The 14,501-nt window shown below is 51.5% G+C and overlaps 1 protein-coding gene across 4 annotated transcripts in view; it reads left to right on the forward strand.

The window, feature by feature from the left end:
• ARFGAP3 (ARF GTPase activating protein 3) overlaps positions 1-14,501 on the forward strand; it is a 49,834-nt gene that overhangs the window by 8,338 nt on the left and 26,995 nt on the right. The window contains exons 4-15 of one of the 4 annotated variants that reach the window (XM_073650361.1): positions 7,870-8,001; positions 8,088-8,165; positions 8,314-8,401; positions 9,348-9,413; positions 9,766-9,804; positions 11,144-11,190; positions 11,521-11,660; positions 11,769-11,900; positions 12,196-12,321; positions 12,553-12,693; positions 13,551-13,674; positions 14,368-14,458. In XM_073650361.1, the coding sequence (XP_073506462.1) occupies positions 7,870-8,001; positions 8,088-8,165; positions 8,314-8,401; positions 9,348-9,413; positions 9,766-9,804; positions 11,144-11,190; positions 11,521-11,660; positions 11,769-11,900; positions 12,196-12,321; positions 12,553-12,693; positions 13,551-13,674; positions 14,368-14,458 (1,204 nt within the window). Of the gene's footprint in view, positions 1-7,869; positions 8,002-8,087; positions 8,166-8,313; positions 8,402-9,347; positions 9,414-9,765; positions 9,805-11,143; positions 11,191-11,520; positions 11,661-11,768; positions 11,901-12,195; positions 12,328-12,552; positions 12,694-13,550; positions 13,675-14,367; positions 14,459-14,501 lie in introns of all 4 variants that reach the window. The other 3 variants (XM_073650359.1, XM_073650363.1, XM_073650362.1) reach the window with 3 other exon arrangements.

Below are 14,501 nucleotides of genomic sequence, written 5' to 3' on the forward strand. Positions count from 1 at the left end.
ACAATATCCCACACTGTGACCTCACCCCCCCCTGTACTACACAATATCCCACACTGTGACCTCACCCCCCCTGTACTACACAATATCCCACACTGTGTGACCTCACCCCCCCCTGTACTACACAATATCCCACACTGTGTGAGCTCACCCCCCCCCCTGTACTACACAATATCCCACACTGTGTGAGCTCACCCCCCTGTACTACACAATATCCCACACTGTGTGACCTCACCCCCCCCTGTACTACACAATATCCCACACTGTGTGACCTCACCCCCCCCCTGTACTACACAATATCCCACACTGTGTGAGCTCACCCCCCCCTGTACTACACAATATCCCGCACTGTGACCCCCCCCCCCTGTACTACACAATATCCCACACTGTGACCTCACCCCCCCCTGTACTACACAATATCCCACACTGTGTGACCTCACCCCCCCCCCTGTACTACACAATATCCCACACTGTGTGACCTCACCCCACCCTGTACTACACAATATCCCACACTGTGACCTCACCCCCCCCTGTACTACACAATATCCCGTATCCCGCACTGTGTGACCTCACCCCCCCCTGTACTACACAATATCCCACACTGTGTGACCTCACCCCACCCTGTACTACACAATATCCCACACTGTGTGACCTCACCCCCCTGTACTACACAATATCCCACACTGTGTGACCTCACCCCCCCTGTACTACACAATATCCCACACTGTGTGACCTCACCCCCCCCCTGTACTACACAATATCCCACACTGTGTGACCTCACCCCCCCTGTACTACACAATATCCCACACTGTGTGACCTCACCCCCCCTGTACTACACAATATCCCACACTGTGTGACCTCACCCCCCCCTGTACTACACAATATCCCACACTGTGACCTCACCCCACCCTGTACTACACAATATCCCACACTGTGTGACCTCACCCCCCCCTGTACTACACAATATCCCACACTGTGACCTCACCCCCCCCTGTACTACACAATATCCCACACTGTGTGACCTCACCCCCCCCTGTACTACACAATATCCCACACTGTGTGACCTCACCCCACCCTGTACTACACAATATCCCACACTGTGTGACCTCACCCCCCCCCTGTACTACACAATATCCCGCACTGTGTGACCTCACCCCCCCCTGTACTACACAATATCCCGCACTGTGTGACCTCACCCCCCCTGTACTACACAATATCCCACACTGTGACCTCACCCCCCCCCTGTACTACACAATATCCCACACTGTGTGACCTCACCCCCCCCCTGTACTACACAATATCCCACACTGTGTGACCTCACCCCCCCTGTACTACACAATATCCCACACTGTGTGACCTCACCCCCCCCCTGTACTACACAATATCCCACACTGTGTGACCTCACCCCCCCCCTGTACTACACAATATCCCACACTGTGTGACCTCACCCCCCCCCTGTACTACACAATATCCCGCACTGTGTGACCTCACCCCCCCCCTGTACTACACAATATCCCACACTGTGTGACCTCACCCCCCCCTGTACTACACAATATCCCACACTGTGTGACCTCACCCCCCCCCTGTACTACACAATATCCCACACTGTGTGACCTCACCCCCCCCTGTACTACACAATATCCCACACTGTGTGACCTCACCCCCCCCCCCCCGTACTACACAATATCCCACACTGTGTGACCTCACCCCCCCCCTGTACTACACAATATCCCGCACTGTGTGACCTCACCCCCCCCTGTACTACACAATATCCCACACTGTGACCTCACCCCCCCCCTGTACTACACAATATCCCACACTGTGTGACCTCACCCCCCCCCCCTGTACTACACAATATCCCACACTGTGTGACCTCACCCCCCCCTGTACTACACAATATCCCACACTGTGTGACCTCGCCCCCCCCCCTGTACTACACAATATCCCACACTGTGTGACCTCACCCCCCCTGTACTACACAATATCCCACACTGTGTGACCTCACCCCCCCCCCCCTGTACTACACAATATCCCACACTGTGTGACCTCACCCCCCCACCTGTACTACACAATATCCCACACTGTGTGACCTCACCCCCCCCTGTACTACACAATATCCCACACTGTGTGACCTCACCCCCCCCCTGTACTACACAATATCCCACACTGTGTGACCTCACCCCCCCCCCTGTACTACACAATATCCCACACTGTGTGAGCTCACCCCCCCCTGTACTACACAATATCCCACACTGTGTGACCTCACCCCCCCCCTGTACTACACAATATCCCACACTGTGTGACCTCACCCCCCCCCTATACTACACAATATCCCACACTGTGTGACCTCACCCCCCCCCCGTACTACACAATATCCCACACTGTGTGACCTCACCCCCCCTGTACTACACAATATCCCACACTGTGTGACCTCACCCCCCCTGTACTACACAATATCCCACACTGTGTGACCTCACCCCCCCTGTACTACACAATATCCCACACTGTGTGACCTCACCCCCCCACCTGTACTACACAATATCCCACACTGTGTGACCTCACCCCCCCACCTGTACTACACAATATCCCACACTGTGTGACCTCACCCCCCCCCTGTACTACACAATATCCCACACTGTGACCTCACCCCCCCCTGTACTACACAATATCCCACACTGTGTGACCTCACCCCCCCCCTGTACTACACAATATCCCACACTGTGACCTCACCCCCCCCTGTACTACACAATATCCCACACTGTGTGACCTCACCCCCCCACCTGTACTACACAATATCCCACACTGTGTGACCTCACCCCCCCACCTGTACTACACAATATCCACACTGTGTGACCTCACCCCCCCCCTGTACTACACAATATCCCACACTGTGACCTCACCCCCCCCTGTACTACACAATATCCCACACTGTGTGACCTCACCACCCCCTGTACTACACAATATCCCACACTGTGTGACCTCACCACCCCCTGTACTACACAATATCCCACACTGTGTGACCTCACCCCCCCTGTACTACACAATATCCCACACTGTGTGACCTCACCCCCCCCCTGTACTACACAATATCCCACACTGTGACCTCACCCCCCCTGTACTACACAATATCCCACACTGTGTGACCTCACCCCCCCTGTACTACACAATATCCCACACTGTGTGACCTCACCCCCCCCTGTACTACACAATATCCCACACTGTGTGACCTCACCCCCCCCTGTACTACACAATATCCCACACTGTGTGACCTCACCCCCCCCCTGTACTACACAATATCCCACACTGTGACCTCACCCCCCCCTGTACTACACAATATCCCACACTGTGTGACCTCACCCCCCCCTGTACTACACAATATCCCACACTGTGTGACCTCACCCCCCCCTGTACTACACAATATCCCACACTGTGTGACCTCACCCCCCCCTGTACTACACAATATCCCACACTGTGTGACCTCACCCCCCCCCTGTACTACACAATATCCCACACTGTGTGACCTCACCCCCCCCCTGTACTACACAATATCCCACACTGTGTGACCTCACCCCCCCCCTGTACTACACAATATCCCACACTGTGTGACCTCACCCCCCCCCTGTACTACACAATATCCCACACTGTGTGACCTCACCCCCCCCCCTGTACTACACAATATCCCACACTGTGTGACCTCACCCCCCCCCCTGTACTACACAATATCCCACACTGTGTGACCTCACCCCCCCTGTACTACACAATATCCCACACTGTGTGACCTCACCCCCCCCGTACTACACAATATCCCACACTGTGTGACCTCACCCCCCCCTGTACTACACAATATCCCACACTGTGTGACCTCACCCCCCCCTGTACTACAACAATATCCCGCACTGTGTGACCTCACCCCCCCCTGTACTACACAATATCCCGCACTGTGTGACCTCACCCCCCCCCTGTACTACACAATATCCCACACTGTGTGACCTCACCCCCCCCTGTACTACACAATATCCCGCACTGTGTGACCTCACCCCCCCCCCTGTACTACACAATATCCCACACTGTGTGACCTCACCCCCCCCTGTACTACACAATATCCCACACTGTGTGACCTCACCCCCCCCGTACTACACAATATCCCACACTGTGTGACCTCACCCCCCCCGTACTACACAATATCCCACACTGTGTGACCTCACCCCCCCTGTACTACACAATATCCCACACTGTGTGACCTCACCCCCCCTGTACTACACAATATCCCACACTGTGTGACCTCACCCCCCCCCTGTACTACACAATATCCCACACTGTGTGACCTCACCCCCCCCCTGTACTACACAATATCCCACACTGTGTGACCTCACCCCCCCCCTGTACTACACAATATCCCACACTGTGTGACCTCACCCCCCCCTGTACTACACAATATCCCACACTGTGTGACCTCACCCCCCCCCCTGTACTACACAATATCCCACACTGTGTGACCTCACCCCCCCCCTGTACTACACAATATCCCACACTGTGTGACCTCACCCCCCCCTGTACTACACAATATCCCACACTGTGTGACCTCACCCCCCCCTGTACTACACAATATCCCACACTGTGTGACCTCACCCCCCCCTGTACTACACAATATCCCACACTGTGTGACCTCACCCCCCCCGTACTACACAATATCCCACACTGTGTGACCTCACCCCCCCCCGTACTACACAATATCCCACACTGTGTGACCTCACCCCCCCCTGTACTACACAATATCCCACACTGTGTGAGCTCACCCCCCCCTGTACTACACAATATCCCACACTGTGTGACCTCACCCCCCCGTACTACACAATATCCCACACTGTGTGACCTCACCCCCCCCTGTACTACACAATATCCCACACTGTGTGACCTCACCCCCCCCGTACTACACAATATCCCACACTGTGTGACCTCACCCCCCCCTGTACTACACAATATCCCACACTGTGTGACCTCACCCCCCCCCCTGTACTACACAATATCCCACACTGTGTGACCTCACCCCCCCTGTACTACACAATATCCCACACTGTGTGACCTCACCACCCCCTGTACTACACAATATCCCGCACTGTGTGACCTCACCCCCCCCTGTACTACACAATATCCCACACTGTGTGACCTCACCCCCCCTGTACTACACAATATCCCACACTGTGTGACCTCACCCCCCCCTGTACTACACAATATCCCACACTGTGACCTCACCCCCCCCCCTGTACTACACAATATCCCGCACTGTGTGACCTCACCCCCCCTGTACTACACAATATCCCACACTGTGTGACCTCACCCCCCCCTGTACTACACAATATCCCACACTGTGTGACCTCACCCCCCCTGTACTACACAATATCCCACACTGTGTGACCTCACCCCCCCCTGTACTACACAATATCCCACACTGTGTGACCTCACCCCCCCCCTGTACTACACAATATCCCAGTGTGACCTCACCCCCCCCTGTACTACACAATATCCCACACTGTGTGACCTCACCCCCCCCTGTACTACACAATATCCCACACTGTGTGAGCTCACCCCCCCCCTGTACTACACAATATCCCACACTGTGTGACCTCACCCCCCCCTGTACTACACAATATCCCACATTGTGTGACCTCACCCCCCCCGTACTACACAATATCCCACACTGTGTGACCTCACCCCCCTGTACTACACAATATCCCACACTGTGTGACCTCACCCCCCCCCTGTACTACACAATATCCCACACTGTGTGACCTCACCCCCCCCTGTACTACACAATATCCCACACTGTGTGACCTCACCCCCCCCCCTGTACTACACAATATCCCACACTGTGTGACCTCACCCCCCCCTGTACTACACAATATCCCACACTGTGTGACCTCACCCCCCCCTGTACTACACAATATCCCACACTGTGTGACCTCACCCCCCCCCTGTACTACACAATATCCCACACTGTGACCTCACCCCCCCCCTGTACTACACAATATCCCACACTGTGTGACCTCACCCCCCTGTACTACACAATATCCCACACTGTGTGACCTCACCCCCCCCCTGTACTACACAATATCCCACACTGTGTGACCTCACCCCCCCCCTGTACTACACAATATCCCACACTGTGTGACCTCACCCCCCCCCCTGTACTACACAATATCCCACACTGTGTGACCTCACCCCCCCCTGTACTACACAATATCCCACATTGTGTGACCTCACCCCCCCCTGTACTACACAATATCCCACACTGTGTGACCTCACCCCCCCTGTACTACACAATATCCCACACTGTGTGACCTCACCCCCCCCCTGTACTACACAATATCCCACACTGTGTGACCTCACCCCCCCCCTGTACTACACAATATCCCACACTGTGTGACCTCACCCCCCCCCTGTACTACACAATATCCCACACTGTGTGACCTCACCCCCCCCCTGTACTACACAATATCCCACACTGTGTGACCTCACCCCCCCCTGTACTACACAATATCCCACACTGTGTGACCTCACCCCCCCTGTACTACACAATATCCCACACTGTGTGACCTCACCCCCCCCTGTACTACACAATATCCCACACTGTGTGACCTCACCCCCCCCTGTACTACACAATATCCCACACTGTGTGACCTCACCCCCCCCTGTACTACACAATATCCCGCACTGTGTGACCTCACCACCCCCTGTACTACACAATATCCCACACTGTGTGACCTCACCACCCCCTGTACTACACAATATCCCACACTGTGTGACCTCACCCCCCCCTGTACTACACAATATCCCACACTGTGTGACCTCACCCCCCCCTGTACTACACAATATCCCGCACTGTGTGACCTCACCCCCCCCTGTACTACACAATATCCCACACTGTGTGACCTCACCCCCCCTGTACTACACAATATCCCACACTGTGTGACCTCACCCCCCCCCTGTACTACACAATATCCCACACTGTGTGACCTCACCCCCCCCCTGTACTACACAATATCCCACACTGTGTGACCTCACCCCCCCCCTGTACTACACAATATCCCACACTGTGTGACCTCACCCCCCCCCTGTACTACACAATATCCCACACTGTGTGACCTCACCCCCCCCTGTACTACACAATATCCCACACTGTGTGACCTCACCCCCCCCTGTACTACACAATATCCCACACTGTGTGACCTCACCCCCCCCTGTACTACACAATATCCCACACTGTGTGACCTCACCCCCCCCTGTACTACACAATATCCCACACTGTGTGACCTCACCCCCCCCTGTACTACACAATATCCCGCACTGTGTGACCTCACCACCCCCTGTACTACACAATATCCCACACTGTGTGACCTCACCCCCCCCCTGTACTACACAATATCCCACACTGTGTGACCTCACCCCCCCCCCTGTACTACACAATATCCCACACTGTGTGACCTCACCCCCCCCTGTACTACACAATATCCCGCACTGTGTGACCTCACCCCCCCCTGTACTACACAATATCCCACACTGTGTGACCTCACCCCCCCCTGTACTACACAATATCCCACACTGTGTGACCTCACCCCCCCCTGTACTACACAATATCCCGCACTGTGTGACCTCACCCCCCCCTGTACTACACAATATCCCACACTGTGTGACCTCACCCCCCCCCTGTACTACACAATATCCCACACTGTGTGAGCTCACCCCGCTGTCCTGTGTTGTGTGTGACACTGTTCTTTCCCTCTCCTCCTATATCCGTTCTAGTCCTTATCTTCCACTCCCTTCTCCATGACTTCTCCCGAGCTGCACCCATTCTTTGGGTTTTCTCTCCTGCAGACAGCTTTCTTCCGGCAGCACGGCTGCTGCACGACTGACACCAATGCGAAATACAACAGCCGCGCCTCCAACCTGTACCGAGAGAAGATCAAGACCCTCGCCACACAGGCCACCAGGAAGCACGGCACCGACGTAAGTGTATGCCGTAGGACGGCTGCAGTACCCGCGTCTGCCACCGGAGGGCAGCCTCCATCTGATATGTCTGTTATTAATGGCAGCTCTGGATCGACGGCTGCGGAGCCCCCCCACTGTCCCCCAAGGAGAAGGAGGAGGACTTCTTTGCATCTCACGTCGAGGTACGAAGGATCTTTTGTATGTTGGACACAGTATAATGCTGTCATTTCCTCCGGCGAGTACCGGTGCCTGTCTGTCCGATGACTTTCTACCAATCCGGAATATACGTCCCATTCCAGATTAAAGGACTTCTGCTTTCTCCTACAACAGGTCAGTAAGCCGGACTGGGAAGAGCCGCCGACTGGAGATGAGCTGCTAACCCCGAGCGCGCTGCAGCCCGTCCCTGACAGCAAAGAAGGTAACAGGCAGTCCTATGTAAACGCTGCGGAAAGCCTAGATCCTTCCCTGCAATGTGACCCGCCGTAACACCCGGGATCGCAGGACCCGGCTTCCTCGATCTTGGATGTTTAACCCTTTAATCATCTCCAGGGTCTCAGTCACCTGATCGAGGTCAGCTCTCTGCCAGATAGAGCTGCCAGCAATGTGCAAGGAGACCAAAAGGCCATAAAGACCAAACGCTGATAAATCTATTTTAAAAATTCATGTTTATTCTAAAATATATGTAACGTTATCAATTTTCGGGCTCTGGGGCCTGGTGAGGGCTTGAGCGGACATTTTTATTGATGCCATTTTGGGGTAGATCCGATGTTTTGTTCGACCTGTTATTTCATTTTATTGTAATGTTGCAGTGGCCAAAAAAATATATATAATTTTGGTGTTTTTTTTTTTTTTTTTTTTCTTGTTACGCCATATACCGATTGGATTAATTCTTTTTATATTTTGATAGATCGGGCGATTCTGAACTCAGCGATACATATATATTAATTAAATTGTTTCATTTTCAATGGGGCAAAAGAGGATGGTGTGAAAAAAAAAAAAATTTAAAATATTTTTTAAAACTTTTTTTTTTTTTTTTTTTTTCATTTTTACTGTGTTCAGTATAGTCCCCTTAGGAGATTTGAAGCTGCGATCAATCAGAGATTGACAGCAACATTTAACTGTTTAATAGCCGCGGGTGGATCTCGGTAGAGAAGCACATGTCATCAGAACAGATCAGCCTTCGCGTGTCTGGAAAGATGCGGGCTCAGCGCCGGAGCCCGCGTCAAATACAGGGACTAGACCTTGGACTTATCCGTACGTCCAAGGTCGTGAAGGGGTTACCAGACACTGACAGTAAGCAGCGGTGCAGGCGATGACTGTGATGTGCCGGACGCGCTGGTAATGGAGATGTTTCGTGTGTTCAGTTTCAGGTGATCCGGAGTCGGGGCCGAGCGTCGAATGTCTGAGCATGTCCCCCAAGGCGGCACTAGGTAACCCCTCTCCCCCCATCCCACCAAACCCCCCCCGCGACGCTGCCTCACGGGAAATGCAACGTATAGATCTCCTGATGCCTCGTGGATGCAGATGATGTCAGCAGTGATGTCAGCCGCCCCCCCTTGGGCACGGCACAGAAACTTCTCTCCAGATGTCCAACGTCGGTGATGTCATCGCCTGGACCCATGACATCACGGAGATCATTTTCTTTTTGCTTCTGGACTTCCCACCCGGAATTCCAGCAACTATTTAATGGCGGGCCTCCGAGCCTGTGTAGCCCCCTTGTGGTCGTGTCACGCTCATGTAAACCTGTCTTGTCTGTGTTTTTTTTTATCTTCCATGTTGCAGCCGATTCAGTGTCTGCAGGAAGCGCTGCACCTGCCAAAGGTGATCCTCCTCCTGTTACCTGCAGCTTCAGCCGCTTCCTCCTCCTCCTCCTGGTGGTCTGTGCCCCCCTCCCCCCGCACCTCCACACAATCCTCCGCATCCCCCATAATCCTCCACAGCCAAATCAGCAGTTAGTCCGAACCAATGAGCTTCTTAAAGGGCCGCTGCAGTTTGGTGTTGCGTCACGACCCTTTACATAAGCTCAGCCAGGAATCAGAGGAGAAACTCCGCTATGCGTCTCCCTCTCTTGTTGCATGTAATTGTGAAATTTCTTTAATCCAGCATCCAGTAGACCAGACCCCAATGAGAATAATGGTAGCAGAGGTTGGGATGACCATATTTAGATCTAGATATTACACAGATCAAGCTATGACTGCCTGATAATTCGGATCCCATTGTTGTCAGATTAAAGGAATTTTAATGGGAAATTCTGCTCTTAGGCACATCACTCTTCCAATTAAAGGGGTTTTCTGATGGATATCTACTGTTGTGTCATGGGGTCACATCTGTGGCGGAACCGCTATGGGGTCCTCACCCGCTCCAATATTAAGAACACACTGTATCTGCAATAAAAAAGGGCAATTGGTTTCAATATTGGAGATGGGGGGCTGGGTGGAGATCTCGTAACCCTTAAAGGGCCCACACATTGGGTCGTCCCATCTTCTGCAAATTGAGCTTAATTGCTTTATAATGTGGCGTCCTGCATCGTAATGATGGATTTTGTTTTTATTCACACCATTTTTGAGATATCCGCTTGCTGTCAGTGAATGACGAGCAGTCCTTTTACATTGAGGCTGGATTTTCATATGAAGGCTTAATCCCATTCACTGACAGCAAGAAGAAGTTTTGAAGTTTCTGAAGAATTGATGCCTAATGAGTATTAGAAAGTTACAGAACAGAGTTGGGGACGGACGGATTTTTTCTTTTTTTCTGCAAACGGTCAATTTTTCACACAGCAGCAGCCAGGGGCGAGGTAGACGGTCCCTAATCCCACCAATTCCCAGGACTTGCTTGCTGTGAAGAGCTGCTGCAGTTTTGCTCTGTGGCTGCAATTTCTTTGTGTCACCAGCAGGTGTCGCTGTTGCATCACTAAACTGTATGAGTCGATAGCGCTGGCCGGAGCAGTGGGATTGCAGCGTCGCCCCGCTCAGCTTCACCGGCCCTGTACACACCCTGACACTTCCAAAACTTTGTGCGTTTTTTTTTTTTTTTTGTCTTTTCTTTGGCTGATTCCATGAGAAATGAATGACTCCCCTGTGTATTTCCTGCTTGACTGATGATGGCCGCTCTCCCCTGTCCATTCTGTGCAGGTTAATAATCGCTTTGTTTTTGCTTGCAGACGTCAGTTCCCTGATTAAGAAAAAGCCAGGGCCAGCTAAGAAAGGGGTAAGAGAAGACGTCTGGGTGGCATTTACCTAATAAACTGTATTGTACTTCAGAGCTGCATTCATAATTCTATTGTTTGGAAACAGTCAGTTTGCTGAGCTCCCAATAGAAATACGTTTTTAAAATATTAGGTGCCAGGTATAGATTTCTGATGCTTAATAGAGTAAGCAGAACATGCTGGGAGATTTCTGCTCTGAAGCCTGCAGAATTGTAAATGCAGCTCTGTAAATGTGTAGTAATATAGATGGACATGTACGGTTTCACCATAGCTATAGGGGCTGTTGAAGGGGACGGTGTCTGCTTGTCGTGTAATGCCTCTTCACTTTGCAGCTTGGGGCCAAAAAGGCTGGTCTGGGGGCCCAGAAAGTGAGCGCTAAGAACTTCAGTGAAATCGAGAAACAAGCCCAAGCTGTAGACAAGATAAAGGAACAGGAGATGACGAACGTGAGCAAGAAATCAGAGGAGCCCATGTGAGTACAGCAGCGAACCCTGCAGAATAGGGAGCGCAGCTCTGGAGTATAACAGGATGTGTTCACAATGCATCTTCTATAACCATCCTGCCTGCTTCTTTATACCAGCGTCTCCTCTTTGCGTCTGGCTTACAAGGATCTGGAAATTCAGAAGCAGAGAGATGAAGAGAAGCTGAAGAATCTGCCTGCAAAGAAGAAAGCTGAAGCCGAGCGGCTCGGGATGGGTTTTGGAAATCGAAGGTAAGACCCGTAATTTGGGGTTTATTGATTTAGCAAAGTGACTCATTTCCCCAATGGTGGGACATAGCTGACTATGTACCTTTCAGATGTGTGTATATATAAAGGACATGTGTTGTGGCCTGTTTGTGGACCCCATAGCGGTCCCTTCCTTCACACTGCACATCTGGTCACTTTTCTGGCAGTCCTGCTCCATCTTGTAACTACATGCAGAGGTGTACTTATTTGAAGGGGGTAATACATGGGGGGACTCTGTATTTGCCTCTGATCACATAGACCCTTCTGTCTCTGTCCTCAGTGGGATCTCCCATTCTGTCCTCTCCGAAATGCAGACCATTGAGCAGGAAGCTCCCAGGGCCGCCAAACCCCAGAAGGTTTATCATGACGACTCACAGGACGACTTCTTCTTCAGCGGCAGTAGCAGGTCTCGGTGAGATATTACTAGCGATGTAAGGCAGCATTTCTTTAGAAGTGCCGGGTGACTCCATCCTGCAGCGAAGGGCCAGGAAACAGGGAGGCTCAGAAGGGGTTTAAGTTATTATTTTTTTTTCCCTCATCTCACACCCTGAGGTGCTTAGAAAATGTGCCCATGAGATCACCAGAGGAGCTTATTTTCAGTTTTTATTGTGTTTTTGACTTTTCTTCTTGTACACAGATATCGTGACGACCCCCCCGAGCCGGTCAGCAGCTCATTCCTGAGCTGGGACGAGCGATCCGACGATTTCTGGAAGAAGGAAACGACCAATAATGACTACGACACAACCCTCAGCTCCAAGACCAGCAGCTATGACGAGCGGTACGTCCATCGTGCAGCCAGCAGAATTGTGAATGCAGCTCTGAATGTGATAACAACAGAAATCAACACACAAAATCTTAAAAAAAAAAAAAAAAGTTAAAGGGGCTCTCGGGAGTTTAATTTCATGTATGATTGGTCAGTTTCTGATGTCCGGACCCCCACCAGTCACTGACAAGACCAGGGCTGGACCGTAGTACTGGGCATAGCCACACCTGTATATGCAGCGCTGGAATGACGCTCCTGTGATGAGCACCCCAGTCTCTCGTCCTGTGGGGGCTCCAGACATTGGATCCCTTACCAATATCTTGCTGTAAAAAAATACTTCTTTCTGTATTTTTTTTTTCTGTCGAGGACTTCTCAAAGTATCAATATCACGATATTCTTATAAAAATGTATCGATTTATTCTTGGATTGTCCATTAAAAAGAATTATTGCAATAGTTACATAAAACAATTAGAGTGATTGTCCATAATTAGTTTAATAGTTGAGATTCACCCATCTTTCCCTGGGATCCTGGATGGTATATTGCATCTGTCTGTGTCCAACACGTGTGTCCTTATGACACCATGTATCCGTTGGGCCTACATCAGTAGCTGGTTTACACACAGACCCTCGTCCTGTGGAATGGCAAGCGCCCCTCTGTCTCGAACATGGGCTTTTATAGCCCGGTCATATGGCACCTGTTATTCTAATTATGGTGCTGAACCAAAAATACACAAATAGCGCATGTCAGCTAAAAACTGTATGGTACAGAATTCAGAATAAAATGAATATCCATAATTAATATTTAACACTTGGGGACAGATGTTCACCTCATTTGTAGATTTACATTTTAAGAACTTTCCCTTCATTTTTAGCCCAGCGACTCGCCGTAAACCCGATCTGGATCCCACTCCGGTTTCAGATGACGCCCAGAAAAAATTTGGCAACGCAAAAGCGATTTCCTCTGACATGTTCTTCGGGAAACAAGACAGCGCGGATGTGAGTGGAATGATGTCACTCTGTATACAGGGAGCTCCCCCTAGTGGTGGATGCAGACAGAATCTTATCATGTATCTCTGTATACAGGGAGCTCCCCCTAGTGGTGGATGCAGACAGGATCTTATCATGTATCTCTGTATACAGGGAGCTCCCTCTAGTGGTGGCTGCAGACAGAATCTTATCATGTATCTCTGTATACAGGGAGCTCCCCCTAGTGGTGGATGCAGACAGGATCTTATCATGTATCTCTGTATACAGGGAGCTCCCCCTAGTGGTGGCTGCAGACAGGATCTTATCATGTATCTCTGTATACAGGGAGCTCCCCCTAGTGGTGGCTGCAGACAGCATCTTATCATGTATCTCTGTGTACAGGGAGCTCCCCCTAGTGGTGGCTGCAGACAGAATCTTATCATGTATCTCTGTATACAGGGAGCTCCCCCCTAGTGGTGGCTGCAGACAGGATCTTATTATGTATCTCTGTATACAGGGAGCTCCCCCTAGTGGTGGCTGCAGACAGGATCTTATGTATACAGGGAGCTCCCCCTAGTGGTGGCTGCAGACAGAATCTTATCATGTATCCTCAACCTCACGTCCCGCGTACTCGCTCACCTCTGTGTTTATGGCTCTAGTGGATATATTACGTGCCGGGTGACTTTCTCGCTGTATCCACCTTTCTGTCCTTTCCTTGCGCAGTATGAAGCTCGCTCACGGCTGGAGAGACTCTCGGGCAGCGCATCCATCAGCTCCGCCGACCTGTTTGATGAGCAGAAGAAGCAGCCGTCAGGTACCCCGTCTGCACTCTCATCATCCTGTGTATAGTGGATAAT

The sequence above is a fragment of the Phyllobates terribilis genome, unplaced genomic scaffold, assembly GCF_046119375.1.
Source record: "Phyllobates terribilis strain yellow unplaced genomic scaffold, ASM4611937v1 Scaffold_10__3_contigs__length_209671492, whole genome shotgun sequence".
Classification (NCBI taxonomy): domain Eukaryota; kingdom Metazoa; phylum Chordata; class Amphibia; order Anura; family Dendrobatidae; genus Phyllobates; species Phyllobates terribilis.